The sequence below is a fragment of the Sebastes umbrosus genome, chromosome 7 (assembly GCF_015220745.1).
Source record: "Sebastes umbrosus isolate fSebUmb1 chromosome 7, fSebUmb1.pri, whole genome shotgun sequence".
In the NCBI taxonomy this organism is placed as follows: Eukaryota; Metazoa; Chordata; class Actinopteri; order Perciformes; family Sebastidae; genus Sebastes; species Sebastes umbrosus.
The window spans coordinates 27,178,473-27,204,956 of record NC_051275.1 but is presented as its reverse complement, the minus strand read 5'-3'; the positions used below and the strand labels follow the sequence as shown (position 1 = coordinate 27,204,956).

General features: G+C 38.6%; 3 protein-coding genes and 1 long non-coding RNA gene across 11 annotated transcripts; 3 read left to right on the top strand and 1 right to left on the bottom strand.

Moving 5' to 3' along the window:
* Positions 1 to 527: 527 nt before the first annotated feature.
* Positions 528 to 9,727, bottom strand: LOC119491932. Of its 5 annotated transcripts, none has more exons than XM_037776202.1 (14): positions 9,604 to 9,727; positions 9,441 to 9,494; positions 8,844 to 8,900; positions 8,390 to 8,448; positions 4,567 to 5,626; positions 3,738 to 4,100; positions 3,318 to 3,581; positions 2,695 to 2,751; positions 1,631 to 1,657; positions 1,282 to 1,470; positions 1,153 to 1,200; positions 1,017 to 1,079; positions 882 to 923; positions 528 to 800 (listed from the first exon to the last, which is right to left on the bottom strand). In XM_037776202.1, exons 5-14 carry the CDS (start codon positions 4,727 to 4,729, stop codon positions 742 to 744), a joined length of 1,275 nt encoding a protein of 424 aa, XP_037632130.1. In that variant the 5' UTR covers positions 4,730 to 5,626; positions 8,390 to 8,448; positions 8,844 to 8,900; positions 9,441 to 9,494; positions 9,604 to 9,727; the 3' UTR covers positions 528 to 741. The 5 variants fall into 5 exon arrangements, with proteins under 5 accessions (XP_037632130.1, XP_037632134.1, XP_037632129.1 ...); XM_037776206.1 differs by lacking the exon at positions 8,390 to 8,448 and having other exon boundaries at positions 3,318 to 3,371; positions 3,480 to 3,581; XM_037776201.1 differs by lacking the exon at positions 8,390 to 8,448.
* LOC119491933 (P2X purinoceptor 5-like) lies at positions 6,776 to 21,871 on the top strand. 4 transcript variants are annotated; one of them, XM_037776208.1, is made up of 12 exons: positions 6,776 to 7,273; positions 10,979 to 11,129; positions 14,123 to 14,194; positions 17,954 to 18,029; positions 18,194 to 18,290; positions 18,368 to 18,448; positions 18,570 to 18,711; positions 20,286 to 20,422; positions 20,611 to 20,704; positions 21,045 to 21,110; positions 21,220 to 21,302; positions 21,583 to 21,871. In XM_037776208.1, exons 1-12 carry the CDS (start codon positions 7,137 to 7,139, stop codon positions 21,650 to 21,652), a joined length of 1,206 nt encoding a protein of 401 aa, XP_037632136.1. In that variant the 5' UTR covers positions 6,776 to 7,136; the 3' UTR covers positions 21,653 to 21,871. The 4 variants fall into 4 exon arrangements, with proteins under 4 accessions (XP_037632136.1, XP_037632139.1, XP_037632135.1 ...); XM_037776207.1 differs by lacking the exon at positions 6,776 to 7,273 and adding an exon at positions 9,793 to 10,024; XM_037776211.1 differs by lacking the exon at positions 14,123 to 14,194.
* Positions 21,872 to 22,286: 415 nt separating this feature from the next.
* LOC119491831 lies at positions 22,287 to 23,408 on the top strand. Its single transcript, XR_005207665.1, has 2 exons — positions 22,287 to 22,722; positions 22,959 to 23,408. It is a non-coding gene; the product is annotated as an uncharacterized LOC119491831 (long non-coding RNA).
* Positions 23,409 to 25,414: 2,006 nt separating this feature from the next.
* Positions 25,415 to 26,484, top strand: ly6d (lymphocyte antigen 6 family member D). Its single transcript, XM_037774579.1, has 3 exons — positions 25,415 to 25,543; positions 25,788 to 25,883; positions 26,019 to 26,484. The coding sequence occupies exons 1-3, from the start codon at positions 25,441 to 25,443 to the stop codon at positions 26,102 to 26,104; spliced, it is 285 nt and encodes a 94-aa protein (XP_037630507.1). The 5' UTR covers positions 25,415 to 25,440; the 3' UTR covers positions 26,105 to 26,484.

Genomic DNA, 26,484 nt, shown 5'->3' with positions numbered 1-26,484 from the left:
TTTGTAGGCATTTTGCATCTTTTCTTGGTTGTTTTTCATCTCTTTGTAGTCGTTTTACAACTCTTTGTGATCATTTTGCATCTCTTTGTAGAAAATATGCACCTCTTTTGTAGACGTTTTGCATATTTTTGGGGTCGTTTTGCATCTCTTCTTGGTCATTTGTATCTCTTTGTAGTCGCTTAGCGTCTCTTTTTGGTAATTTGTATCTCTCTGTAGAAGTTTTGCATCTCTTTGTAGAAGTTTTGCATCTTTTTTGGTCGTTTTGCATCTCTCTGTAGAAGTTTTGCATCTCTTTGTAGTCGTTTTGCATATTTTTTTTGGTCGTTTTGCACCTCTTTGTAGTCGCTTTGCATCTCTTTTTGGTCTTTTTGTGTCTCTTTTAGGTAGTTTTTGCGTCTCTTTGTGGTCACTTAGTGTCAATTTCTGACTTCCCAACAAGAAATGTCTGCAGTTACTTCAAACAGAGGCTCTGGCCCAGGGGCCCCCTAACCTGTTGGGTTCATTTAACACATACACAGACTAACTTCTTGATTTGAAGATCTTTATTTGATGAACTTTACCAAACAGAAATCACTCATTGTCTAATAGATGTACTGGAAATACAGTCCAGTTACACAACAAACAAATACAATAAGACATGCATCATGTTTAAAATGTAAATGAATAATCAATAACTATCATTGGATAGGATGTTGATACTGAAAGAATATCTCAACAGCTGTTTAAACCCTCCGTGGTTCTCTACAGGCGGTTGAGGTGGTCCGTGCTCCGGTTGTAAATCGGGTTTTTGTATTCACCATCTGACAGGGAAACAACGGAGAGCGGTTGAGCCACAGTATCATTTCATCCCGAACATGGCCACAGATGAAGTCAGCACTCACTTTCTTTGACTTTCTTCTTCTTCATCTTCTTCCCCAAACCTGCTGCAAAACAAAACAGGTTAGTGAATAATGAAAGCTGTTTATTCTCACGCGCAGATATTCTGACAGATGATAATTCAAATATAGTATAAATACCTCTGCGAGGATTATCCGTCTGAGTTGACGCGGCTTGTTGCTTTCTGAGTTCCCCTTGGTTAACTGTAACAAAATGAATAAGTGAAACTCCTGACAGCACTGGATTTATGTAGAATATATATAGGTGCATAATTACCATAATAATGCCGACTGAGACTTGCTTGCCGTAATCTGCTGAAGAGTTCTGGAGAGGTGAGAGAAGACTGAGTTATGATGATAAGAAGATAAGAGTCAAACAGAAGTAATTCTACTGAATATTAAGCACCTATATGAAAACTCTGTTTTGTTCTCCGACTTTCTGTCCTCTCAAACTGGTGCAAGTTTGGATAAATCCCACTGGAGCTTTGAGTGGGTTGAGTTGGGTCCGGATCAGGCTGAACTTCGTCTAATGGATTGCAATAGTTTCTGGTGGCATCATCCTGCTGGTTGGATCTGGGGTCTTGGTCATCATTTTCTGATATTTAAAAAAGTTTAGAAAATATTGACTCAAGGCAATCGTGATGTTTTATGTGGGTTAACAAAGATATTAGTTATTTAATAATAATAATAAGGTGAATCAATAGATGACATGGAAAGAAAGGATCAAAGAAAGAAGAACAGCTGTGTGAACGCACCATAAACAAGATCATCATTGCCCGCTCCTGTAGGAAAAGGAAACACATGGTGTGCAGTGACACACCAGCTTCTTGTCATGAAAACATAACAGAAATATTACACTTCTGGGAAATGCACACTTTCTTAGCACATTAATGACTTTATATTGTTTTATAACAAATCATACATTAGAAATACAGATACCATTATTAAAATATAAATGTCTTATTGATACCTCTAAAGAATATAATCAGTATTGATAACTGTATTATTCCTACTAAAGTCTGCAATGGCGCTAGCTTGGGAAATTCTATAATGTAGTTCCTACCTGTGACCACTGGAGGACATTAAAACTAATGATTTTAAATACACAGATCAAGTTAGCAACAGGACATTTTTATTTATCAGCTGTTTAACTTGAATAATTTATATATTTTTTAAGCATTATTAGTACCTGAGTTTACCTCTATGTTGATGCTAGGAGATATTGATCTGTGTATCTAAAATCACCAGTATTTGCTGCCCTCTAGTGGTGACAGCGACGAACTGATAAATTAGTCAAAGTAGCGTCAATGCAGACATTATAGTATCACATATCACATATATAGTAACTCACACTTCCGGTAAAGCATTTCACTGTGGCAGGGCAGAGTATAATCATGGCAATGATTGGCCCTAAGCAATAATAACATGACAAATACACCATATTTAGTGTAATTATTTAATGTTATACTGAGCATTTTTTAGGGATTATTTTGTACACATAAAGGAAATGAAGCCCCACATCAACAGTGTTTTCCTTTGTATTTCTCATATTGTGTTGACAAGACGATGCAAGGGATTAACAATAAATCACTAATGTTAAATCTAAGGTAAAAGGCAAAACTAAATGACCTGAAGAGATGACCTGTGTATTTAAAATCACCAGTGTTCACTGCCCTCTAGTGGTCACTGTGAAGAACTGCAAAGTTAAATAATCAAGTTAGCATCAATGCAGCCATGTTAACATATTTGTCCTTGTAGACTTGGGCATCTCATAGTATCCAGTAAAGTGTGTGTTTGTGTTGTTATTGAGATAGGTTACCTCTCTGCTGTTGATCTACTGGTGCTCTGCCTGCTTCCTCAGGTGGAGCGCTGGCACCTGCAGTGGGACATTAGATGAAGCAACTTACAGGATATAGTTGGGACATTTTGGGTTTGTTTGCTTGAAGTTAGATGAGAAGATTGATATCATTGTCATATAAATCTGGTAAATATAATACTACAGCTTATCTAAATATTTTATTTCATTTATATGTCACCAATGGTGGCTTTGCAGCCATTTTGCCAACAGTTTGTTGACCCTTGTGGGAGATATCGTCGATGTCATAAATTCAGAATATCTCGAAATTACAACTCAGAGGCTGTTGTGAACGGTTTTCCTGACTAGTTTGCTCGTTATTACTAAACAATACGTGAATGTGACGAGAGCCAGGCTAGCTGTTTACCCCTGTTTATAGTCTTTGTGCTAAGCTAAGCTAATCATCTCCTGGCTCTAGCTTCACAAAACTAACTACTGTTTTTGAAGGAAAGATGTGCAATGTTGTTTATTTGCTACTATCCTATTTATTAATTATTTATCAATTATTTATCAATGTGCTCTGTTGTGTACATTTTCATTGTCCTGTGAATCTGATCTAAATGGCAAATTGTGAAATGATTGCTTACCCCCAGTCTCTTCAGGATTGTTCACATTGTACTGTAGTCTGTTATTACAGCACACTGAAATAAAAAGTTTTTTTAAATAACCAACCAATCCATCTATCCATGAAATGAAGTAGCAAACCACACACTTTTCTTTTGAGAGTGCCAGACTGGGCGAGTACTCACATATGCACTTCATGCAGCAGTAGCCAGCCATGCTCAGCAGGATGAAAGCAGCCACGCCAACACATATGTATATCAGTAGCCACATCAAGTCGATCGGAGCACCTGCAAGTTGTGGTTTTACAAAGATGCATTTGACAGGAAACTCACTCGTCCTCCCTCGTGTGTGTTTTTTTTGGCCTACGAAGTTTGTGACCATGGAAAGGAAGGAGGTCACATGTTTCTGCACAGGCTGCTGCTATCAAACAGAAATCATCTTACCTTCTTCGGGGTTACTTTCAGCAACCAACTCCACTTGAAGACAGACATGTCCCTGCTTACAGCAATAACACCCCAGGTCAGAGTTTTGAAGATCATCGATGCCGATGGAGTAGTTCCCCTCTGAGCCCTGGTTTGGAAAGGCTTTCACCCGACCGTACCTGTGGTCCATGAACTTAATACGACCGTCAGATGTGAGATGGACCACGTCCACCCTATTAGTGTGGGCCCAGGACACCCAGTTGAGGTTTCTTGTTGTAAAGTTGCATGGGAGGAGCACAGAGGAGCCAAGTGAAGCGCTGAGTGTGTGCATCTCATTACAACCATCCAAATTCTGCTCACAAGCGTTGTCCAAGTACGGCTCTTCTTAACGGGACGAGAGAAATACAAGAACAAGTTTCAAGTTTTGGAAACTTATCTCGCGCTCAAAAAACCAAGAGTACCAACAGTAGAAACTCTTCCTCCTTATTACTGCAGGAACTCAAAACGTTTGTCTTCTACATCTTTAAATTAATCGTCAGGGTTGAGAATAAATGTATTAAATGTATAACAATTTTACTATTAATTAATCTGCAGTTAAGCAGAAAAGACCTCACAGAGCTAGTCCACTATACATAGTAGACATACTGTGTATTGTCTGGTTGTCAACAGATTTGTAAAGCTTTTAGTATGTTAATTCAAATATCCAAACACAAGACTTCAAAGATTAAAGAACTTAAATTGATTAAGTAACGTACAAACAATTAATAAAAAAAAAAGAGGTGAAGTTTTAATCATGGAACGTTTTTATATAAATTATATTTTCATTCTCTAATGTCATGAAAGGACTTACCATTTGAAGAGACACAAATAAAGCACAGGGCTAAAAGGAAAATCCACTTGTCAGCATTCATCGTCAGCTCCTTGTACAGTGTGAGCAACACTGTGGTAATGCTGTATGCTAACCCCTCTCTCAAAGCATTATGGGACAAAACCACAAGACCATCACAGTGCATTTAGTTATCTACGGAAGTGCTTCGGCGTCTTTCAGTTTCACCTGAACAACAGCCTAAATGTTTGACACAACAGGTTTTTCTCAAACTGTATGGCGATCATGTCAAACATTAAATTCAGATCAATAAATAAATAAATATAAATATAATAATAAATATATTTTACACAATAAAAATGTAGATGTTTGCGAGAACAAAGCCTGAAATGGCTCTCACCTCCAGACCACTTCCTGTTTACGGTTCTGAAAAAAGGGTAAAGAAACATGTGAAGGTCAATGGAAATGTTCAGGCAAAGCGAGAAACTGCAGGTTCACTGTGTCTCTAACAACCCCTTTGCAGTGCTGTAGCATAAGGTGCTTCATCTATCTTTTAGTTATTTCATTTTTCTTTATTGATTTTGCTTTTGTGTTTAAATTAGCTTAACCTTGACCACCTGGAACACTAAAATGCCACGCCAACACAGATGTATATCAGTAGCCTCATCTCTTCGCTCAGAGCGCCTACATGATAAGTTGTGGTTTTATAAAGATGCATTTCACAGGAAACTCATTTGTCCTCTCTCGTGTGTTTGGCCCATGAGGTTTGTGACCAAGGAAAGGAAGGAGGTCAAATGTTTCTGCACAGGCTGCTGCTATCAAACAGAAATCATCTTATCTCTTTCAGCAACTAGCTCCACTTGAAGTCAGTTATGTCCCTGCTTACAGGGATAACACCCCAGGTCAGAGTTTTGAAGCTCATCGATGCAGATGGATTAGTTCCCCTCTGAGCCCTGGTTTGGAAAGACTTTCACCCGACCATACCTATGATCCAGAAACTTAACATGACCTTCAGATGTGAGATGGCCCAGGACACCCAGTTGTGGCTACTTGTTGCAATGTTGCATAGTATGGAGGACGGAACCTGCCAAAATAAAAAAAATAACTCAATAAATAAATAAATTACTCGATAAATAAATAAATAAATATTTCATTAAAAGAAGCAAAATAATAAATTTTTCCTTTTTATTTATTAATGTATTTATTTTGATTTCAAATTTATTTATTTATTTATTTTTATTCATTTTTTTTTTATTCATTTATTTATTTAATATTTATTTTTAAATGTATGTATCTGTTTATGTATTTATTTATTTATGCACGATTTTCCCTTTGCATTTCACCCCTTATTTATTTCCCTAAACCGGGTTGAAATGCAAAGGGATAATGGTGCATAAATAAATACATAGATGAATAAATACATACATTTAAAAATAAATAAAAAAATAAATGCAAAAGTAAATTAATTAATTAAAAAATTAATAAAAAAACGCCACTTTTCAGACCTCGGAGTTGCCCACTGGACAAAACCATAAGACCATCACAGTTCATTTAAAGGGACTATTTGTAACTTTGTACGCGCATAAATGTAGCGGGTCGTCACACATGCGCGCTCGCATATGCGCATTTGCGTGTAGCCGCTGTACCCTCCTCCTCTGCCTGCTCGCCTTCACTCAGACAGCTCAGCTCGCTCCACCTCTAGACGTGAACGCGCGCTCACTCCACACTGCGGAAGAGTTAGTTTAGCTCTGAGAATATCTAGTGAATGCACAGTGGACGTTTGTGCAGAAATAACTGCTGCAGCTCCTCCAGACCAACAGAGGTTTTCTGTGTCTTGTGAAGTGACGGAGCTTTACGTTGTCTTCTCGTTACCGACCGGGTGCCGGTGTCTCCCCTGCTCTCTCCGGCTGCGTGCGGAGAGAGCAGGGGAGACATGCTGCAGAGCCCCGCTGCCTCAGCCTGCACTTAGGCAGGAAAAGCCAACACTAGGATCAGATCTAAATCATGTTCATGGAGAGACCTTTCGTCTGGTCAGCTAACATTACTGCCAAGCAGCTGAAATATAGAGTGATATTGTGGTTTTAGCTGACGTGTGTCGCCTCACTGTTTTGAGCGATGCTCGTTCAGGTATATTGAGAGCGAGCAAGCGCGAGCCCGACGTTGACTTTCGTTGATTTCACGGCCACAGGTGTCGCTGTTAAGAAGCATTTCTGAAAGTTACAAATAGTCCCTTTAATTATCTACGGGAGTATTTTGCTATATTTCACTTTCAATTTGTTTGAAAATGTACAGTGAGTGATCATGTCAAATATTACATTTAAATCAATAAATAGTCTATATGTATCTTTTCCACAATGAACATGTAGATGAATGTTATAAAAGACTCCTCTCCACCAGACTACTTCCACCATGTTAACATGCTGAACTATAAACATGGTAAATATTCAGCATGTTATGAGGGCTGAGCAGTGGGGGGAGCGTGTGTGTGTGTGTGTGTGTCCGCCTCCTCTGTCCTGAAATTCTCCGTCAAGCCCTCTGGCTGTGTGTGTGTGTGTGTGTGGACTACTGTCCCAACATGCACTGACGGCTGCGGGATGGCCGGGAGCTTCTTCAAACGACGCTTTCTCTCCTTATTCGACTATAAAACGGAAAAATACATCGTCGCCAAAAATAAGAAAGTTGGAGTTTTGTACAGACTTATTCAGTTATCTATCATCGGATACATTATAGGGTAAGTCGGTGAATTACTGCCTTGGCTTTTTGCATTTTCATTACCTCATTTTGCATGTTATAAATTGCAGTAAATTACTTAGCAAATAAGTTAATAAGTTAATAAATACCGCACCTACAATATTAAGTTTATAACTTGACCATGATGAGGATTTCAAGGCTTGATACCTTTGTGAGATTTGTCAAGTATTTAATATTCTTATCAGCATGGGAGTGGGAAAATATGCTGCTTTATGCAAATGTATGTATATTTTTATTATCGGAAATCAATTACCAACACAAAACAATGACAAATATTGTCCAGAAACCCTCACAGGTACTGCATTTAGCATAAAAAATATGCTCAAATCATAATATGGCAAACTCAAGCCCAACAGACAACAACAGCTGTCAGTGTGTCAGTGTGCTGACTTGACTATGACTTGCCCCAAACTGCATGTGATTATCATAAAGTGGGCATGTCTGTAAAGGGGAGGCTCGTGGGTACCCATAGAACACATTTTCATTCACATATCTTGAGGTCAGAGGTCAAGGGACCCCTTTGGAAATGGCCTTGACAGTTTTTCCTCGCCAAAATTTAGCGCAAGTTTGGAGCGTTATTTAGCCTCCTTGGCGACAAGCTAGTATGACATGGTTGATACCAATGGATTCATTATGTTTGAGCCCGCTACAGCCTCCGAAATATCGATTGCGTTAATGAGTTAAAGAAATTAGTGCCGTAAAAATTTGCGTTAATGCGTTATTATCGCGCTAACTTTGACAGCCCCAGTGAAAACATTTACACCACAGCACCACTATGTTCATACATTAAAATTGGACGCACACATAGTGGCTAAACTAAGAAGTTAACATAAAACATGTGACCACTGGAGGACATTAAAACTAATGATTTTAAATACACAGATCAAGTTAGCAACAGGACATTTTTATTTATCAGCTGTTTAACCTGAATAATTTATATATTTTTTAAGCATTATTAGTTCCTGAGTTTACCTCTATGTTGATGCTAGGAGATATTGATCTGTGTATCTAAAATCACCAGTATTTGCTGCCCTCTAGTGGTGACAGCGACGAACTGATAAATTAATCAAAGTGGCGTCAATGCAGACATACTCACACTTCCGGTAAAGCATTTCACCGTGGCAGGGCAGAGTATAATCATGGCAATGATTGGCCCTAAGCAATAATAACATGACAAATACACCATATTTAGTGTAATTATTTAATGTTATACTGAGCATTTTTTAGGGATTATTTTGTACACATAAAGGAAATGAAGCCCCACATCAACAGTGTTTTCCTTTGTATTTCTCATATTGTGTTGACAAGACGATGCAAGGGATTAACAATAAATCTAAGGTAAAAGGCAAAACTAAATGACCTGAAGAGATGACCTGTGTATTTAAAATAACCAGTGTTCACTGCCCTCTAGTGGTCACTGTGAAGAACTGCAAAGTTAAATAATCAAGTTAGCATCAATGCAGCCATGTAAACATATTTGTCCTTGTAGACTTGGGCATCTCATAGTATCCAGTAAAGTGTGTGTTTGTGTTGTTATTGAGATAGGTTACCTCTCTGCTGTTGATCTACTGGTGCTCTGCCTGCTTCCTCAGGTGGAGCGCTGGCACCTGCAGTGGGACATTAGATGAAGCAACTTACAGGATATAGTTGGGACATTTTGGGTTTGTTTGCTTCAAGTTAGATGAGAAAATTGATATCACTGTCATATAAATCTGGTAAATATAATACTACAGCTTATCTAAATATTTTTATTTTTCACGTGGGAGATATTGTCGCTGTCAGAAATTCAGAATATCTCGGAATTACAGCTCAGAGGTTGACGTGAACAGTTTTCCTGACTAGGTTGTTATTACTAAACAATATGTGAATGTGACGAGAGCCAGGCTAGCTGTTTACCCCTGTTTCTAGTCTTTGTGCTAAGCTAAGCTAATCACCTCCTGGCTCTAGCTTCACATTAAAAGAGTGGTATTGATCTTCTCTGTAAGAAAGCGAATCAACAAGTTTCCCAAAACGAACTATTGTTTTGAAGGAAAGATGTGCAATGTTGTTTATTTGCTACTATCCTATTTATCAATTATTTATGTTGTGTACATTTTCATTGTCCTGTGAATCTGATCTAAATGGCAAATTGTGAAATGATTGCTTACCCCCAGTCCCTTCAGGATTGTTCACATTGTACTGTAGTCTGTTATTACAGCACACTGAAATAAAAAGGTTTTTATAAATAACCAACCAATCCATCTATCCATGAAATGAACTAACAAACCACACACTTTTCTTTTGAGAGTGCCAGACTGGATAAGTACTCACATATGCACTTCATGCAGCAGTAGCCAGCCATGCTCATCAGGATGAAAGCAGCCACGCCAACACAGATGTATAGAGATGTATAGAGATGTATAGAGATGTAGCCACATCTCGTCGCTCGGAGCACCTGCAAGTTGTGGTTTTACAAAGATGCATTTGACAGGAAACTCACTCGTCCTCCCCCGTATGTGTTTTTTGATTTACGAAGTTTGTGCCCATGGAAAGGAAGGAGGTCACATGTTTCTGCACAGGCTGCTGCTATCAAACAGAAATCATCTTACCTTATGGCTGGGAACTCCTTCAAACGACGCTTTCTCGACGTCTTATTCGACTATAAAACGGAAAAATACGTCGACACCAAAAATAAGAAAGTTGGAGTTTTGTACAGACTTATTCAGTTATCTATCATCGGATACCTTATAGGGTAAGTCGGTGAATTACTGCCTTGGCTTTTTGCATTTTCATTACCTCATTTTGCATGTTATAAATTGCAGTAAATTACTTAGCAAATAAGTTAATAGGTTAATAAATACCGCACCTACAATATTAAGTTTATAACTTGACCATGATGAGGATTTCAAGGCTTGATAAAGTGAATTCGTTTTAAGTTTTCAGTTAGTGCTGTATTCGTCAAGCAACAGGACAGGTTTATTTACACTTGTCACATAAAGGTTTTGTAATGTTCACTCTTGTGACTTTTTTTTACTCTTGTGGCTTGTTATTCAGTGCCCTTTAGAAAAAAACTCCTAACCCTAACCCTATAGGCTTAAATAAAAAAAGCTGAAGCAAACCTGATCTAGTAAGTAAATGTGATTTATAAGTGCTTAATTAGAAAAAAAACAAAAGCAACAGGAATCAAACAGGCTACAGTCAATATAAGATTAAAAATAATAGTCTTACGGCACAGTGTTTCTGTAATAGTGTAGCCTACAGTTTAATCCTATCTATACTATATAAGAATATTATATGATTATAGTCATACCACAAAAGTAAAACATACTGTTAAAGGTTCTAAATTCGATATCCAGAGCATTAATATAGCGTCAAACAACTATTTGCTATGTAAAGATATAGAGGAGTAATGTCTACCTGAGCAGAGATGAAGTCGCTCTCCCTCTGTGAGTGTTGTAATCAGAGCTTCTCCTCTCTTTGTTTACGTAGCGGGCCGGTCATGCGGGCTTTTAGTGCATGTGACCATGCTCCACTGGCTAGTTGCTGCTGACCGCCGCTCTGCACTGCTCTCATATGGCGGTTACAGCTGATAACGCCATCCCAACCGGTTTTCCTGAACGTTTAACAGAAACAATGAGAGAATAAAAATGACAAATCAAAAGAAAAACACATCTTTCAGCTGTTACATGTTTCCTCTCAATCGCAGGTGGGTTTTTGTAACCAAGAAAGGCTACCAGGAGACAGACGAGGCCATCCAGAGCTCTGTTATCACTAAACTGAAGGGAGTCTCGGTGACAAACACCACTGAGTCTGGTCTGCTGGTGTGGGGACCGGAGGACTACGTCATCCCACCACAGGTGAAAACTAGGGCTGTCAATCGATTAAAATATTTAATCGCGATTAATCGCATGTTAGTCCATTATTAATCGTGATTAATCGCAAATTAATCACATATTGTTTTATCTGTTCAAAGTGTACCTTTGTGAGATTTGTCAAGTATTTAATATTCTTATCAGCATGGGAGTGGGAAAATATGCTGCTTTATGCAAATGTATGTATATTTTTATTATCGGAAATCAATTATCAACACAAAACAATGACAAATATTGTCCAGAAACCCTCACAGGTACTGCATTTAGCATAAAAAATATGCTCAAATCATAATATGGCAAACTCAAGCCCAACAGGCAACAACAGCTGTCAGTGTGTCAGTGTGCTGACTTGACTATGACTTGCCCCAAACTGCATGTGATTATCATAAAGTGGGCATGTCTGTAAAGGGGAGTCTCGTGGGTACCCATAGAACCCATTTTCATTCACATATCTTGAGGTCAGAGGTCAAGGGACCCCTTTGGAAATGGCCTTGACAGTTTTTCCTCGCCAAAATTTAGCGCAAGTTTGGAGCGTTATTTAGCCTCCTTGGCGACAAGCTAGTATGACATGGTTGATACCAATGGATTCATTATGTTTGAGCCCGCTACAGCCTCCGAAATATCGATTGCGTTAATGAGTTAAAGAAATTAGTGCCGTAAAAATTTGCGTTAATGCGTTATTATCGCGCTAACTTTGACAGCCCTAGTGAAAACATTTACACCACAGCACTACTATGTTCATACATTAAAATTGGACGCACACATAGTGGCTAAACTAAGAAGTTAACATAAAACATAATTTTAAAGCATTTGTTCCTTATGTCTGCTTGAATTCATGGATGAAGCAGGATTTAACTGAACTGCAGTAATAACATGATCAGCGCAGGTTGACAAAGCAACAAAATGTGAAGTAGTGATGTGTCAGTGTTCAGGCAGCAGGGACGAGGACCCAAATACAGACAGTCACTCAGGCGGAACTGGATGAGTTAAAGGAGGAGTTTGACATTTGGGAATTGTTTGCTTTCGCGCTGAGAGTTGGATGACAGGAGGCACAGGCAGGTTTAAATCAACATGAAACAGGTTACAGGGAGGAATAGCTAGAACTAACACAATGTCACAATCGGGTGTTGCGAAAGTGGTTGGCCACCATGATCTCACAGGAAGGCGTATAAATGACATATTACAAGGACATTCCCCGTGTCACAAGCACGCATTTGGGGCTTTTTGCTTGTCATTTGTACGCCACGCAACAAAACTACAGTAACAGCTGCAGTTAGGTTGAGGCAACAAAACCACTTACTGTAGTTAGGTTTAGGAAAAAGGTCATGGTTGGGCTTAAAATAAGTACATAAACTAAGTAAAATACGAATAGAAACGATGTAACATTAGTATGGAAAATGTTGTGGAATTTCTGATACACAGGTTAACTCAGTCAACAGAAAGGAAGAGTCCCAGGAGCTGTTGATGTCTTACAAATTAAGTTTATTGAAGCTTGATCAAGGAGAATTGTCAGGTCTCCACCATTGAGGTGCTCTCTGCGTGAAGGCCTCACAACTCTGCCCTCCCTCCCTGGTGCTCAGTGTTTTACCCTTATCATGTTTTGACTTACTCGATTCTTCTGGCATCTCGGCAGCAACTGGCTCTACGGCCCTTACTACAGACACAGCTGTACAGATAACGGTGGCTCCCATAGACAGGACTCCAACCCAATAATGTCAACAGAGGGACACTCTGAGAAACACTCTGACCTCCCGACCGAGAAGAGAGGAATATTCCATCACAGAAAACACGACACAAACGTAGCTTACAAAACAAAACACCGGTCTTCAACACCGGTCTCCTGGTTGAAAGTCCTGTATTGGTTGGACCCATCCACCTCACCTCCAGCCCGCCATAAGCGGTCTTTCTCCCTTTTTATTACACGGCTTTGTTGAATACTCGATTCTGATTGGTCAATCACGGCGTTCTAAGGTCTGTTATTTCGTTATAGCAGACCGTTGCTATGTATAGTAGACCGTTGCTATGGACGCAGTTCTGATGTCGGACTCTGGCGGAGCGTTTTTGTGTCAAATTGTTGATTTCTTAAGTATTTAGCCGTGTAATAAGCGGGATAATGTAGAGCTAGCGGGTCATTGTTGTGAAAGAAACCCCTTCCGCCGCACACCCCTCCGCTCAAAAACCCTGTCGGGGTTTCTTTCACAACAATGACCGGCTCGCTGTACATTATCCCTTACTTATTCTACATCACTAGATCTGAACGTAACATATTTACAAACAGCTTTCTTATTGCACGCTTTTGCCTTGTGCATTATGGTCTCATTCACACGCCTTTTCGTGTGACCGGGCGTTCTCATTCCCAGGGCATCAAATACCGAGACTTTGTTACGGCCGACGACGTGTGATACCGCCGCACAACGCACCGAGCTTTCCATTAACTACAATGTAAACCCATCCTTGGTAAACCCTCAGAGAAAGTGCGCCGGGAGTGACTGTGATGACGTAGTTTAAAGAGTGAAAAGACACACTAGGGCAGGCGAGTTTTCATCCCAGACACCGCTGTTTGTGTCCTCTCTCGTAAGTTTCACTTTCACGTCACAATCTGCTGTTCGTTCGCGTCCTGTGTTCACAACATTCAGTTTCATTTTCACTGTACAAACGTAGTAGTTATAAGCCTAACCATGTTGTTTTTTTCCTAAAACTGACAAAGTGGTTTTGTTGCCTAAAGCTAAAGTGAAGCTAAGGGGAATGACAAAGTGGAAGTATGTGACGAGTTGAGATGAGAATGTGTTGTATGTACAGAGAGGGACAGGTCTGCAGGCAGGAGCTGGGTCAGGTGACGGCCTGTGGCGGGAACACACTGAGGACCCCCACAAGATAGAGAGCCTGAGGCTGAGGAGGGAGAGAGGAATGCAGCACAGGGCTTAACATGTTATGATGTCAACATGAAGACCAATTCACAGTGTTTTCTCTACATCTAGGGTGAAGCTGTTCTGTTTGTTGTAACCAATTTCTTAGAGACGCCGAAGCAAAAGCTGGGACACTGTGCTGAGGTAAGAATACACAACACAGGTACTTTCAGTGAGCGGTCAAAATTAGTCACATCTTTGACCTAATTTGCTAATTGTTATTTTCATATTTGATAACATAATGTCAGTAGTAATGTAGTAACTTGTCATGCAATGTGGTACAGAATTTAGCAAACACATTTTGTAAAGTAACAGTGCAGTATAGTCGCGTTATCCTTGCCCAGGCTGTTCTCATACACCTTTCGTAGCTATACCTATGAAAAGTAATGCACTGTAATTATTATATATCCCACAAAATCACTTTGTATGTAATCAACGTAATCGTGAACCAGGAAGTACAAAGAGCAACAAATGCCATGTAGGGAGGAGGTCAGGGTGGATAAAAAAAAAAACGGACTTTTGCCCCAGAGACCGGCGTTCATGTCCCGAGTGACAGACAACCTGGTCTCACGGGAAGGCGTATAAATAACACCACATTATGCAGACATTCTGCGTGTCATAAGGACGCATTTTAGCCTTTTAAGATGTCATTTGTACGCCACGCAAACATCCTTAGTTAGGTTTAGGCAACAAAACCACTTAGTTAGATTAACGAAAAATGTCATGGTTGGGTTTAAAATGAGTATGTAAACTAAGTACATTACGTACAGAAACAACCTAACACAATTACGGAAAACACATCACAACCATATATGTCACTAACGTTACTTACAAAACACCATTCTTGAACACCGGCCTCCTAGTTAAAAGTCCAGTGTTTGTTGGATTCATCCACCTCCTCTCCCACCAACCAAGCAGTCTTTTTTGCTTTTTATACTACGTTACTAACTCTTGCTGTAGCATTTATATGCGGATGCGTTTACATTGCAGTCAATACCAGATACATCGTGTACAAATGACATGCGAAAATCAAGAAAGGTGTTCTTATTGCATGCTAAATGCCTTGCGCGGTATCATGGCATTCATACGCCTTTTTCATGCAAACGGGCTGAACCAGATGTCAACGTTGATTTATTTGTCACGTAACTTCCATACTTAAGTAACGTCACTTCCAGAGTTATTTTAACCCAAACTACAATCTTTTCCTAAACCTAACTAAGTAGTTTTGTTGCCTAAACCTAACGAAGTTGTATCCTGTGAAGACGGAAGTTTATTTTGAAAAGACCGTATGCATGTAACGAGCGGAAATTGACACGTGTTGCTGGACATTCGTAGGAAAATGCACGAAAAATGAGGAATAAAACTGTTGTATAAGGATAAAATCAACTGTTGTATGAGGATACGTTGCCTTGCCTCATCAAGTAAAAGTTGTTTTTCACGTGTACATCATTTTTTATCCTCTAGAAACCATGAAATGCATTACAGATTCATGAAGGATAAATATCAGCCAATATTAGTGTTAATACCCCATTTTCACTTTAGATTATAAAAACAGTGAGGATTTGAGTATTTTTAGTAATATTTCCATACAGAGTGTAATTGTGAGCCCCTCGATCTTTTTACTCTGTTATCAAGGTTGGACAGTCAGGGCTTTTGCTCTATGTTGTATTAGCTGCAGATAGTCAATCGCTTGACACAGATATGTTTGAGGTCAAAATGAAGTCCCTCCATCCTGTAACAAAGAGAAACCTGAACTACTGGCCAGAAACATGTTTATGTTTAACTAACTGTTGTGAGTGTCAGGTCGTTGGAGGGCATGAAGTGCTGTTTAGACACTGTGTTCTCTCTGCAAGACGCCGTTTCAAGCTGTCTGAGACTAACTGTGTTTATTTGAAGGTTACTTTATTTACACTGTTTGATGTCTGATCATCTGGAAAGTATTCCAGCCAGCCATGATTCAAAGATACAGTAGGCCTGTACGTGTGACTGAGGTTAGGGATGAAAACATCTCTACGCTTACATCACCATATCTGATATTTTGTCATTTCACTGAACTATGGAGACAAGCATGTTGTCGCTCTTGATAAATGAGCCAATTAGCTACAAGATGCACCACAAATCAGTGCGTTTTTTTTTTAAAATGCCAGGATGAAGAAGACAGTTACAAATTGCAGTAACCCCTAAAGTCACTCCGTAATTTAGAGAGTTGAGAACCATCAGTGTATTGTGCACAACGAGCAGAGAAACCTGCCAGAAGAGCACTGGTCTGCATTTTACTCACAGCGCTCAGTCATAACAAAAAACTTTTAACTTCTAACAAAGTCTGACACCTCCACCTTCTTTTCTAATTATACTGTTCATCACTTCTCTCAGCTACGTCTTTAGCTTTCCAGAGAGTTCCTGGTATGTAAACTCAGTCTCTCTTGGTCTCCTGCCTCACTGCGTCAGCCAAGAAGAATAACAAGCCACTACACAGCCATAAAACACGGCTCTTGTATACATTTAGGCTCTCACCAGCTGCAGTACCCATGCTGCTAAAAGGCTGCCACACTTGAGGAGCGGGAACTGACATTTATCATGTTCCAGCCAGTCAAGTCTCACTAAAACAAGAGTTTTTAAGAAGAATTTCCAATCTGTTATGAAAAGAAGTTATGAAAATCTGTTATGAAAAGGGCACAGACGGGTCCATAAACAACCCCTAACTACATTTTTACTTTCATGTTAATGGTGTTAGAAAACAGAAACTTCTCTCCTTTATTTGGAAGCATCTTGGATTGCACTGTTGCAGATACAGTGTAAGATGACCTTGTTGTCTAACTATATTAGTACTGTATATGTTTTGGTGTATATGTTGGGATTTCACCCCTTTACATCTCCAATTTTTGTTTTTTACAGCCCACATCTGCCAGTAACAGTAAAATACTAATACTAAGTTAAAATGATAAGCTAGTAAGTGAAAAGTAAAACATACTAATTAAAAAATATGAATACTAAGTCATAATTAGGAGCTAGTAAGTCAAAAAAATTAAATACTAAGTCAAAATTCTGTGCCAGTAAGTCAAAAATATGATACCCAAAGTCAAAAGTATGATATACCAACACATTCTCATCCAAGCTCGTCAGATACTGAGGCTTTGTCAGGCCCCTTGGCGTCACTTTATGGCAGTAAACACGTGGTTAATGTAGCGAATTCAAACAAAAATGCTTAGGTTTAGGCAACAAAACGACTTAGTTAGGTTTAGGAAAAAAACAAACAGCTTATTGAAACGTGAAAGTGAAACTTAATGCACCAGACACGAACAGTAGTCTCCTGGATGAAAGCCTTGTCCTTGTTAGAAAGTCATAATGTTGCCTTACTGCAAGTATTATATTTCAATTATGACTCACTTTTTTTGGCCAAAATGGGCTTCCATACATATGAGCCTTGTTTGTGACTTGTGGAAAAAACAGGTCTGTTGTGGTTCAAGAGGACCTTTTCTGCTCATTTTCAGGTGCATACTTGTATTTTGTGTTTCTACTAGAACATTTTTGCATGCTTTAATGTTCAAAAGACGCGTCGTTTCTCTGTTGTGATTGGTGGACCGAACCAAACTCTTTGGACTCCGCTCCAGCTCCGCTCTAACTAGCTTTGTTTGAGGGCATGCCAAACTATCCGCTAGGCAAAATGTGTTACTTGGTGACATCACCACGTTACGGAAGAAAAGGCGGGACTTCAAGCAAGGCGTTTCAGGAGCAGTGTTTCTTTGGGGGAGAGTAACTCCCTTTGGCGTTGACTTTGTAACTGTGCAGACCTTTTACATGCACAAAAAACTATATAACTCACTAAAGGAAAGGGAAAAGACACAACAAATTTATAATAGGTCCTCTTTAAAAGTTTTTTTTTTCTGTGACGTTTATTCTCAGAGCCACAGAGTGTTGGATGGTCACTGTCAAAATGACGAAGACTGTGAAGAGGGGAAGATGGTAGTGGCTGGTAACGGTAAGAAAGAGACATCATTGTTAAGTTGGACTGTTAAGTAATAGCAGGATTCCCATTTTAACTGATTATATATAATCTATAACTTTGCAACAGAAATTCAAATAGTAGTGTCTCTTCACACACGACAAGCTGTGTGACTGTCTTATTTTGCTGTTTTTCTTAAGGAATTAAGAGTGGCCGATGCTTAAGACAAGATGAAAACTCCACTGGTACCTGTGAAATCTACGGCTGGTGTCCCATTGAAAGAAAATTCAAACCACAGTAAGGAGCATTGGGTCACATAAAAGAATCATACATATATACATACACTTAATTACAATCTTTTTTTTTTTTTACAGAGGGCCTCTGCTGAAAAACGCTGAGAACTTCACCATCTACATCAAGAATTTCATCCAATTTTCCAAATTCACATTTTCAAAGTATGTCCTCATGTCGTCATAACCTCTCCATGTACTGCTTGGTTAAGTGGAAACAGTTGTGTACAGTGAGCAGCGCACACTCATATACACACTGTACTATTGTGTGTTTTTTAACTCTGAGGTGCAACGTTCTGGAAACGACTGATGCCTCTTATTTGAGGAGATGCCGATTTGACGAGGAGCTCCACCCCTACTGCCCCATCTTTCGCCTGGGTGACATCACCAGACGAGCCGGATACAACTTCCAGGACTTGGCCACATCTGTTAGTACAACTCTTTTCAATTCATATTTTATGTTGATTTCTTTTTTTTTGTTTGTCAGAACAACAAAAGAGACAACAGTCCAGGCACCATCACATCTACGTCACAACTGCTAAAAAGTGAATTAAGTTACTAGACGTGCCGCAGAGGAGGAGGGGTTTACCTCCATGTAGACACCGGTAGATACCAACAATGTTTCATCAACCATGGCCGAAATAACCACCATTGCTGCTTTGTACATGTTGTGGAAGACCCAGATACGTTAGAAAACCAAAACGCTGTGTAATGGAAATTCAATTAATATTCCGAGATGAATCCTAATGAACGTTGAAATAAGGATCTCGAAGAGATGAAATGTCTTTGTTGTATTTTATTCTTGCAAGAAGAGGCACTGGTTATACAGAGTCACACAAAGTCTGCAGAAGAGTGCACCGCAGGAGATTATTACAATGTGACTATATAGAGATATACAACAGGGACTGTGAGAAAAGGAGTTGTTTTACTCAGATAGTGTCCCAGTAAAAGTCAACACTCAGTACTTTCCCACTACATGAGACGAAGAGCACACAGACAGTAACTTTCAACTGTTGCATAAAGAGACATCATTACATACAATGTAATTTTCAATTACAGCTGCCATGTCTTAACATTCATAACATCATCCGGTAGCGCTGTATTCACTGTATCTAGCAAGCCACACATTACTACAGCGGTATGAACCCAAAATAAACAGATTGTGCTGTGATTTAATTGCAATAAACGGATCAATAGTATGCCGAAATAACTACACAATCAAGCCGATTTGTAAAAAGTCTGACTTCATGCTTTGTCATGTCTGTCCGCAAGACGACAAGCAAACAACTTTTAAAATGCTTGTTTTCTGAATGGAGTTTGGATCGATCAGTGCTAGGCTTTGCTAACATTGTAGCTGCTTCAACATAAAGTCATCTAAGCATAAATACGGCATAAACATTGTTGTTTATACCATAGATAGTCTGTGGTTTATACACATAGAGTCCGGTCTCTGTACAAATATAATGTACTATCGTAGCTCTGGGGCCACAGAAGGCTCCAATATTTTTTCCCCCATTTCTGATTCATCAACGTCAGGACGTCAGTGACAGTAGGAGAATCTCAATGCCAAACGACTTTCGCAATACAGCGTCACGCAAATGTCTTGCTTGAGTTGAAATATTTTAACTTGTGCGAATATGCGAATGATGCAAATTTTGCATCTTCAACCTTTGCGCCGCGCCCTTTCACGTTATTTGCATCGCCCAACGCAAAGTTGCGTCTATTCGCCTCTTTGCATTGACTTTGTAAGTAATTGCGGCATGCAAAAACTTTGCTTCCCCTTTGGTGTGAATACCCCATTAGGCTACACTTCAATCGAGTTATTTGTCATTATTTAGGCACATTTCCACCACAATAATGTCTACTTTTCCCATTGAGCATCAATGTGTTGAAGGAGACATGCTTCGATGTCCATTGGCCCTGTACAACTGTAGTTCAGACATTTACCATGATTAATTAACATGGTTCAAAAGCCATAGATGATTTGTATTGTGTTTTCCAGGGTGGCTCCATCGGCATTATGATAGAGTGGGACTGTGACCTTGACAAAGGTTACTCTAACTGCCATCCAGTGTACCACTTTACTCGTCTGGACATCAACGTCTCCAACAAGACCATCGCAACAGGATTTAACTTCAGGTGAGACTCACCGCAGACACTGAGTCTATGTTGCACAGACAAATGTTTCTCATTTTCTTCAACAATTTAATTATATTTATTTACAATTAAAAAGACGTGATTTGAAAGGAGAAAATTATCCAAAAGTCTTAATTAATGGTGTCTTATTTTTTTGTGTTCTCCATATTTTCCCTTTTTCCACCCAACAGACACAGTCGGTATTTCAAAAACGCTGCTGGTGAGAGTTATCGATCTCTATTCAAAGTCTATGGCATCCGATTTAACATCATGGTGCATGGAAAGGTAAATACGCTTTGCAGGGTGAATGCATGAAATACTGTCTGGTCTGCCAAAGCATTATGATGTGACATGATTTAAGTGATCAATAAAATACACGGCACATTAGCACACAATAACAAACTGACAAACGTTTATCCACAATAACAACATATCAGGATTAGGAGGTTCTGTGATCTTTCATTGTACAATGATCTTATTACTTCTTATTGCATCTCAGTGGACTGCAGTTTCTCTTAAAAGACATTATTAATAAAAGACAGACATTACCTTTGATTGTAAGCTTTTTAGATGCTTTTTGTGTTTTGTTTTAAACCACATTTCTTGTATTTATTGTTATTCACAGGCCGGGATGTTCAGCATCATCCCAACAGCCATCAATGTTGGATCAGGGTTGGCTTTGATGGGTGCTGTAAGTACCATTAATAATAAGTAATTAAAAATGCTTTTAAAAAGAACTGCACAGGATTTTTTTTGTTTTGCCAGTTGCGACAGTCACTGAATACAATTTTATTTAACAGGGAGTTTTCTTCTGTGACCTGGTCCTTCTCTACCTAATGAAGAAGGGCGACTCCTATCGAGAGAGGAAGTTTGAAGAATACAAGTAGGAAAAGCAACACGAGTACAGATGTAGAGTTTTCTATGCATTATATAAAGTATACTTACTGTACTATATTAGCATAGTACAGGGAACAAGTTTATATTGAAGCAAAGAAACAAACATATGTAGGTTCATTACGCTGTAGTTATATATATATCATTTAATTTCTGTTATAATAAACTGGATAATATGTAGTTAAAAATGTATTTTAACAGATCTTGTATGCTGGTATGACACATGGTTTATCTCCAAAAATAAATAATAATCTGTTTCTGTTCCACAGAAGTAAGAAATCAACAACTGAAGACAACAATGTGGAAGACAGAAAGGGCGTCGCGGACAGGATAATCTGACGTTTTTTCACTGCGTTATTTTATAACAGGCCCTTGTTGGTTATATAGTCTAACAATAAATCTATTATTAGAAAAATGACATACAGCAATACAATATAACTCATACTGTACTGATGTGGTGCTCTTGCTAGATGAAGATGTATTTATTTGAGTTTAAAGATGCTACTATATTTTGCCTTTGTAACAACTCCATTTTAATAAAACATGAATTAAAAACAATCATCAACAGATGTTCATTAATTTTCTAACAGGTTGAGCCATAAAATGAGCGTGTTTTAGCAACATTGCCTGAAACGGATGTCCTTACATCCAGGCCACTTTTACTGAAGTTTAAGTTGTATCATTCTTTAAGTTTTCTTAAACCAAGCAACTATTAATTCATGGAAGCTTTTTTTTTTTAATTTTTTCAAATAACTTTTGTGTTATATTTGAGATATTTTATGTGGATGTATATTGTTGAAAATCAGTATTTCTTATAATATAAATAAACAATTGGTCCCTGATATTGCTGGCTTAAAAGTGTTTAGTCAGTTTCACATCAAATTGTGACAGTTTTACACTTTTATTAACAAATAAGTGCGGCAGATGAAAAAGTGTGAGGAAGAGCGTTATAGGGGTGAAAAGTGTATTTCTTTCTTTCTTTATTTATTTGTTCATTTGATACCTCAATGCAGAAAATGAGGAAGGGGGCACACCGGCATTTAAAAAAACATTTTTTTAGAGGGTGACCAGCACCCTCCAGAAGGTGGCGCCCTAGGCAACCGCCACCTATGCCTTCTGCAGGCCCTGACCCAGAGTTTTATTTAACATAAGAGAAGAGTAAACCAGAGCCTGAATTACCCAGAAACATCATCATAAACATTTCTTTGTGTGGAAATGAAATGTTAAAACAAGTAAAACGTGTTCTTTGTTACATATTTCCTTTGAGTACCAAGACATGCAAAACATGCATTCAGAAGTCATCTTTAAAACAAACAAAAAAAAACAGTTTTAACAAAAATTCAAATTAGCATATTTTTAAGGAAATACAAACTTTCTTTATGGTCATTATGACGTAGTGTGTAAAGGTTGTAATTCTGATAAAAGGAACCAAATGTGACCAACACATTACCATAAAGATGAAACAGGTATGGTGACTCTGATACACTGACTATCATAAGGTTTATATACAGTATAACGTAATTTAAACATCATTATAGACAAATGTTTCCACAGAGGCCTCACACAGTGGCTCAGTGTTTATGCCACATATCACTGATGTGGTTTTCCATTTTCTTCTGAGAAGAGGAGTCATTTATGTTTGTAGAAATTGTCATTAAGCTATCAGAGGATAACGTGCTAGGTATTTTTAGTCAGAGTGAGGGGTTCATTTTCTAAATTATGCGGTTGAAGGTCGTGGGTGTCATCAACAGATCAAATACACAGCAAAGCAAAGCACCCAGACACTCACACACACACAACGAGAACTTCACTCAGAAAAGTTAGCATTTTACCTGACTTTAATCACTTTCCTTTTCTAGTAATTAAATTGTTTACTGCTTGATTTGCAATAATTCCTATGAATGAAATATGCCTCACAAGTGAATCACGCATTAAGTGCCAGTTTTCCTCCAACACGTTTGTTTCTTCAGAGTGGTGCATCAATAATGTGATTTTCTTCAGTCAGTTTACCAACTACACTTTTATTTATTAACTGATACAGAAGAAAACTCTGATTGTAACCTAAGTAAATGTACAAATAAAGATTTTAATAAGACACATGATGTGGTTTAATGTATGCATCGTGACTATTGTTTATTATAATCAGGGATGCACCAATATCGATACGGATTTCTGATATCGATAAGGATATCTGTTAATTTTGACGATTTTTCTAACAAGTTGCTGGTGTATGATATATTATTTCGATAATAATTAACAATGCAATGAATGTTTATTTATGTATTTATTTGTTACATTTTGTTTTACAAACTTGGGAAAGCAAAGTTAAAGTCAAGCCTGATGTTGCCTTTCACAGAAAAAAATGATCCCAGTCACTTCCACACAGTGAGGCATACAGCTTATTAATTAAACACTGGTATCGAATCGGTATTCGGTGTGGGCCGACACCCAAAGCCCAGGTATTGGCATCTGTATCGAAACCAAAAAAGTTGGATTGGTGCATCCCTAATTATAATGAGAAACACATGATGAGTTTGGAACAACTCCTGCGTGTTTATTTACAGCCTCAGCCTGGTCTACATGTGATCTGTGTGACAGCTTGTTTATTGGCTTTTCTCCAGCACAACTTGAACAGTCCTTGTTTTATATATTGTATAAATGATACAGTACGATGAGAAAGTGGTGTTGAGCCGAACTCTCAGACCGCTCTATCAGTGGGCTGATGATCAAAATCATTTCACCCAGAGTTTTATTTTACATAAGAGAAGAGTAAGTTAGATTTTTTCTGTATGTAAACACTTTTTTTTTTCTTCCTGGAAATGAACAGTGAAAACAAGTAAAACATGTTCTTTGTTACATATTTACTTTGAGTACTAATTAAGAGTAACCATCTATTAGTTCATGTAATGAGCGCTGTTACCATCCTACCTAACTTGTTTTTAAACCGACCCAGCCTTAGTGTGACGCATACAAATAGTTTCTCTGGCTGTGTTGTGACAGCAACTATGTTGTAGAACTGCAATGCCCTCATGTCTGACATGAGATGGCAACTTTCTTTTGCTTTATTTCCTTATCGTAAAGTGCTTTGTGCTGGGAGACGAAGTAAATGCTTATCAGTGGCTCTGAGTGGTCAAACAACCCTCTTTTGCCTTTTGACGTATGCAAAAAACGAAGAAAACCAAACCTGTTTCGAAAACTTTAATGACGGAGGAAGGTTTTGGAGTCAGTGTTTAAACGTCATTGACACAACGTGAGGTTGTATTTATTTTTAAATGTGTGACAATTTTGGATGAAAAATACGGACTTGGTGGATTAACAGGGACATTGTTCCTGGAGACATTTTTAAGTGTATTTTCCAAAGCAGTCTTTTCAAGTGACTCATTGCTTGGTGAAAGCAGATTCAGCTCCCCTCACAACAACTGTGACAACAATAAAAGCGGAAACAAAGAGGGCAGTAAAAATACAACATCTAAAACTCTACAGCGTGTTTTGCAATGCAACATTTTGGGGGATTTGTTGTAAATGGGCTGCAAACATTTGTATGGTCCCGCTTCACGAAATGAAGATATTCATTGATGAACAAAACATTACAGTCTCCCCATGGAAGTTCTTATTTCTTAGCATGTGTTTGCTTTTTGCATCATTGACAACAGGTTGAGTGGAGAAAAAAAAGAAATCCTTGTGTGCAAACTGTCTTGCACTTCCCCATTGATGCCTACGGATGTCACAATAGTTGGTTGAGGTCTTTATCCACAATCAATGAGTGAACTGAATACAACATTTTCACATTTCCTAAATTAAGCTTTATAATCAGTGCTCCACAACATAACCCTGAACACACCACATCCAATGCATGGAAACACCTACAGCAGAACACAGCGATAAAGGAAATATACAAAGCCTAAATCTTATTTCAGCCAAGGTTAGAGGTCAGACATAAAGCTAATCTCAGAAATTCAGAGTTTACAAACAGCATCATTAATATCTGGCAGGAGAGGGTTAAAAACAAACTTCCTGCAACACAACACCTTGCCCATCAGCAAAAGTATGCGGAAGATTAAATTACTGAGCGTCATTATTCTCTGGGACAATTGAGCTCAAGGGAACATTTACTGGAATGTGTTGTGATGTTCCAGTATAAAAGTGGCAGCGCGGGAGGTTTGTCCACATCTATCAACATGAAGGTCCTGCTTCTCACGCTGCTGGTGCTCTCGCTGTGTAGCATTCAAGGTGAGCAAACTTCAGTTTGTATCAAATTTTGTGCATTCGTTTTTACTAAAGCAAAGGTCTAGTTGAAGTAAAAATATATTTATAACTATAATGGAACAATTGATTTGATCACTGATGCATTACACCTGTGATAATGAAAGGCTATCAAGTATTCCCACTAAACTAAACATCAATGTTACCTTCATGACTTCATAATATTGTGAAAACCATGAATCAGTTCTGATCGCTTTTGTCTTCTCATCAGTGCTCACGCTCAAATGCTACACATGTGTCGGCACCGACTGTAAGGTCGTGGAAAATTGCGCGACAGAAAAGGTGCACTGCAGGACCTACGCCAGAGGTACGCAGGACTCGTTCTGCTGCATTCACTTTTTCTTTTTCTTATGTCCATGTTTTGGGAAAAAACACACAATACATACTACAGTGACAGAGGGATGGTTCACTCATTGCATATTGTTGTTGTTTTTTTCAACAGGTGACGTACTTGAACGAGCTTGTGAGCAATTCTGTGCCGAAGACGATTTCACAACCTGCTGTCAAGAAGACCTTTGCATCGCGTAGCCTTCCGATGAATGAAGACAGTATATGAAATAGTCATCAGAATCTGATGGAAGATGATTTGTTTAATGTGACTGTCCTGTCTTTGATTTTCTTTTGCTTTCAATGAAATCTACCAATGTTGAATTATTTAGTTTCATTCATCATCTCACAGCCTTCTCAAACTGCACAACACACTGACAGGTTTTTTTAAAGAACTAGTGCTGGCACATACACAAACACACACTTAATCCCTTCCTGATGTCACTTAGTGTGTCACTCACTACAGCAGCCTACAGCTATGTGGGTCGCTGTCTGTCTCTGCTGCATTGTAAAGCTGGACTCCCTTTAGGGGGTCATCTGTTTCAGAAAATGGAAAAAGAATAAATCTTTTTAAGTGATCA

Bases quoted from the DNA above. Each gene is read 5' to 3' on its own strand.
- ly6d (XM_037774579.1), top strand. From the start codon at position 25,441: ATGTTCCAGTATAAAAGTGGCAGCGCGGGAGGTTTGTCCACATCTATC. The intron at 25,544-25,787 runs GTGAGCAAACTT...TCTTCTCATCAG, and splicing joins CTCGCTGTGTAGCATTCAAG to TGCTCACGCTCAAATGCTAC. The intron at 25,884-26,018 runs GTACGCAGGACT...TTTTTTCAACAG, and splicing joins CTGCAGGACCTACGCCAGAG to GTGACGTACTTGAACGAGCT.
- LOC119491932 (XM_037776202.1), bottom strand. From the start codon at position 4,729: ATGCACTGTGATGGTCTTGTGGTTTTGTCCCATAATGCTTTGAGAGAG. The intron at 2,752-3,317 runs GTAAGCAATCAT...GTCCCACTGCAG, and splicing joins CAATCCTGAAGAGACTGGGG to GTGCCAGCGCTCCACCTGAG. The intron at 924-1,016 runs GTATTTATACTA...TTTGTTTTGCAG, and splicing joins GACGGATAATCCTCGCAGAG to CAGGTTTGGGGAAGAAGATG.
- LOC119491933 (XM_037776207.1), top strand. From the start codon at position 9,885: ATGGCTGGGAACTCCTTCAAACGACGCTTTCTCGACGTCTTATTCGAC. The intron at 10,025-10,978 runs GTAAGTCGGTGA...TCTCAATCGCAG, and splicing joins ATCATCGGATACCTTATAGG to GTGGGTTTTTGTAACCAAGA. The intron at 18,030-18,193 runs GTAAGAAAGAGA...GTTTTTCTTAAG, and splicing joins GATGGTAGTGGCTGGTAACG to GAATTAAGAGTGGCCGATGC.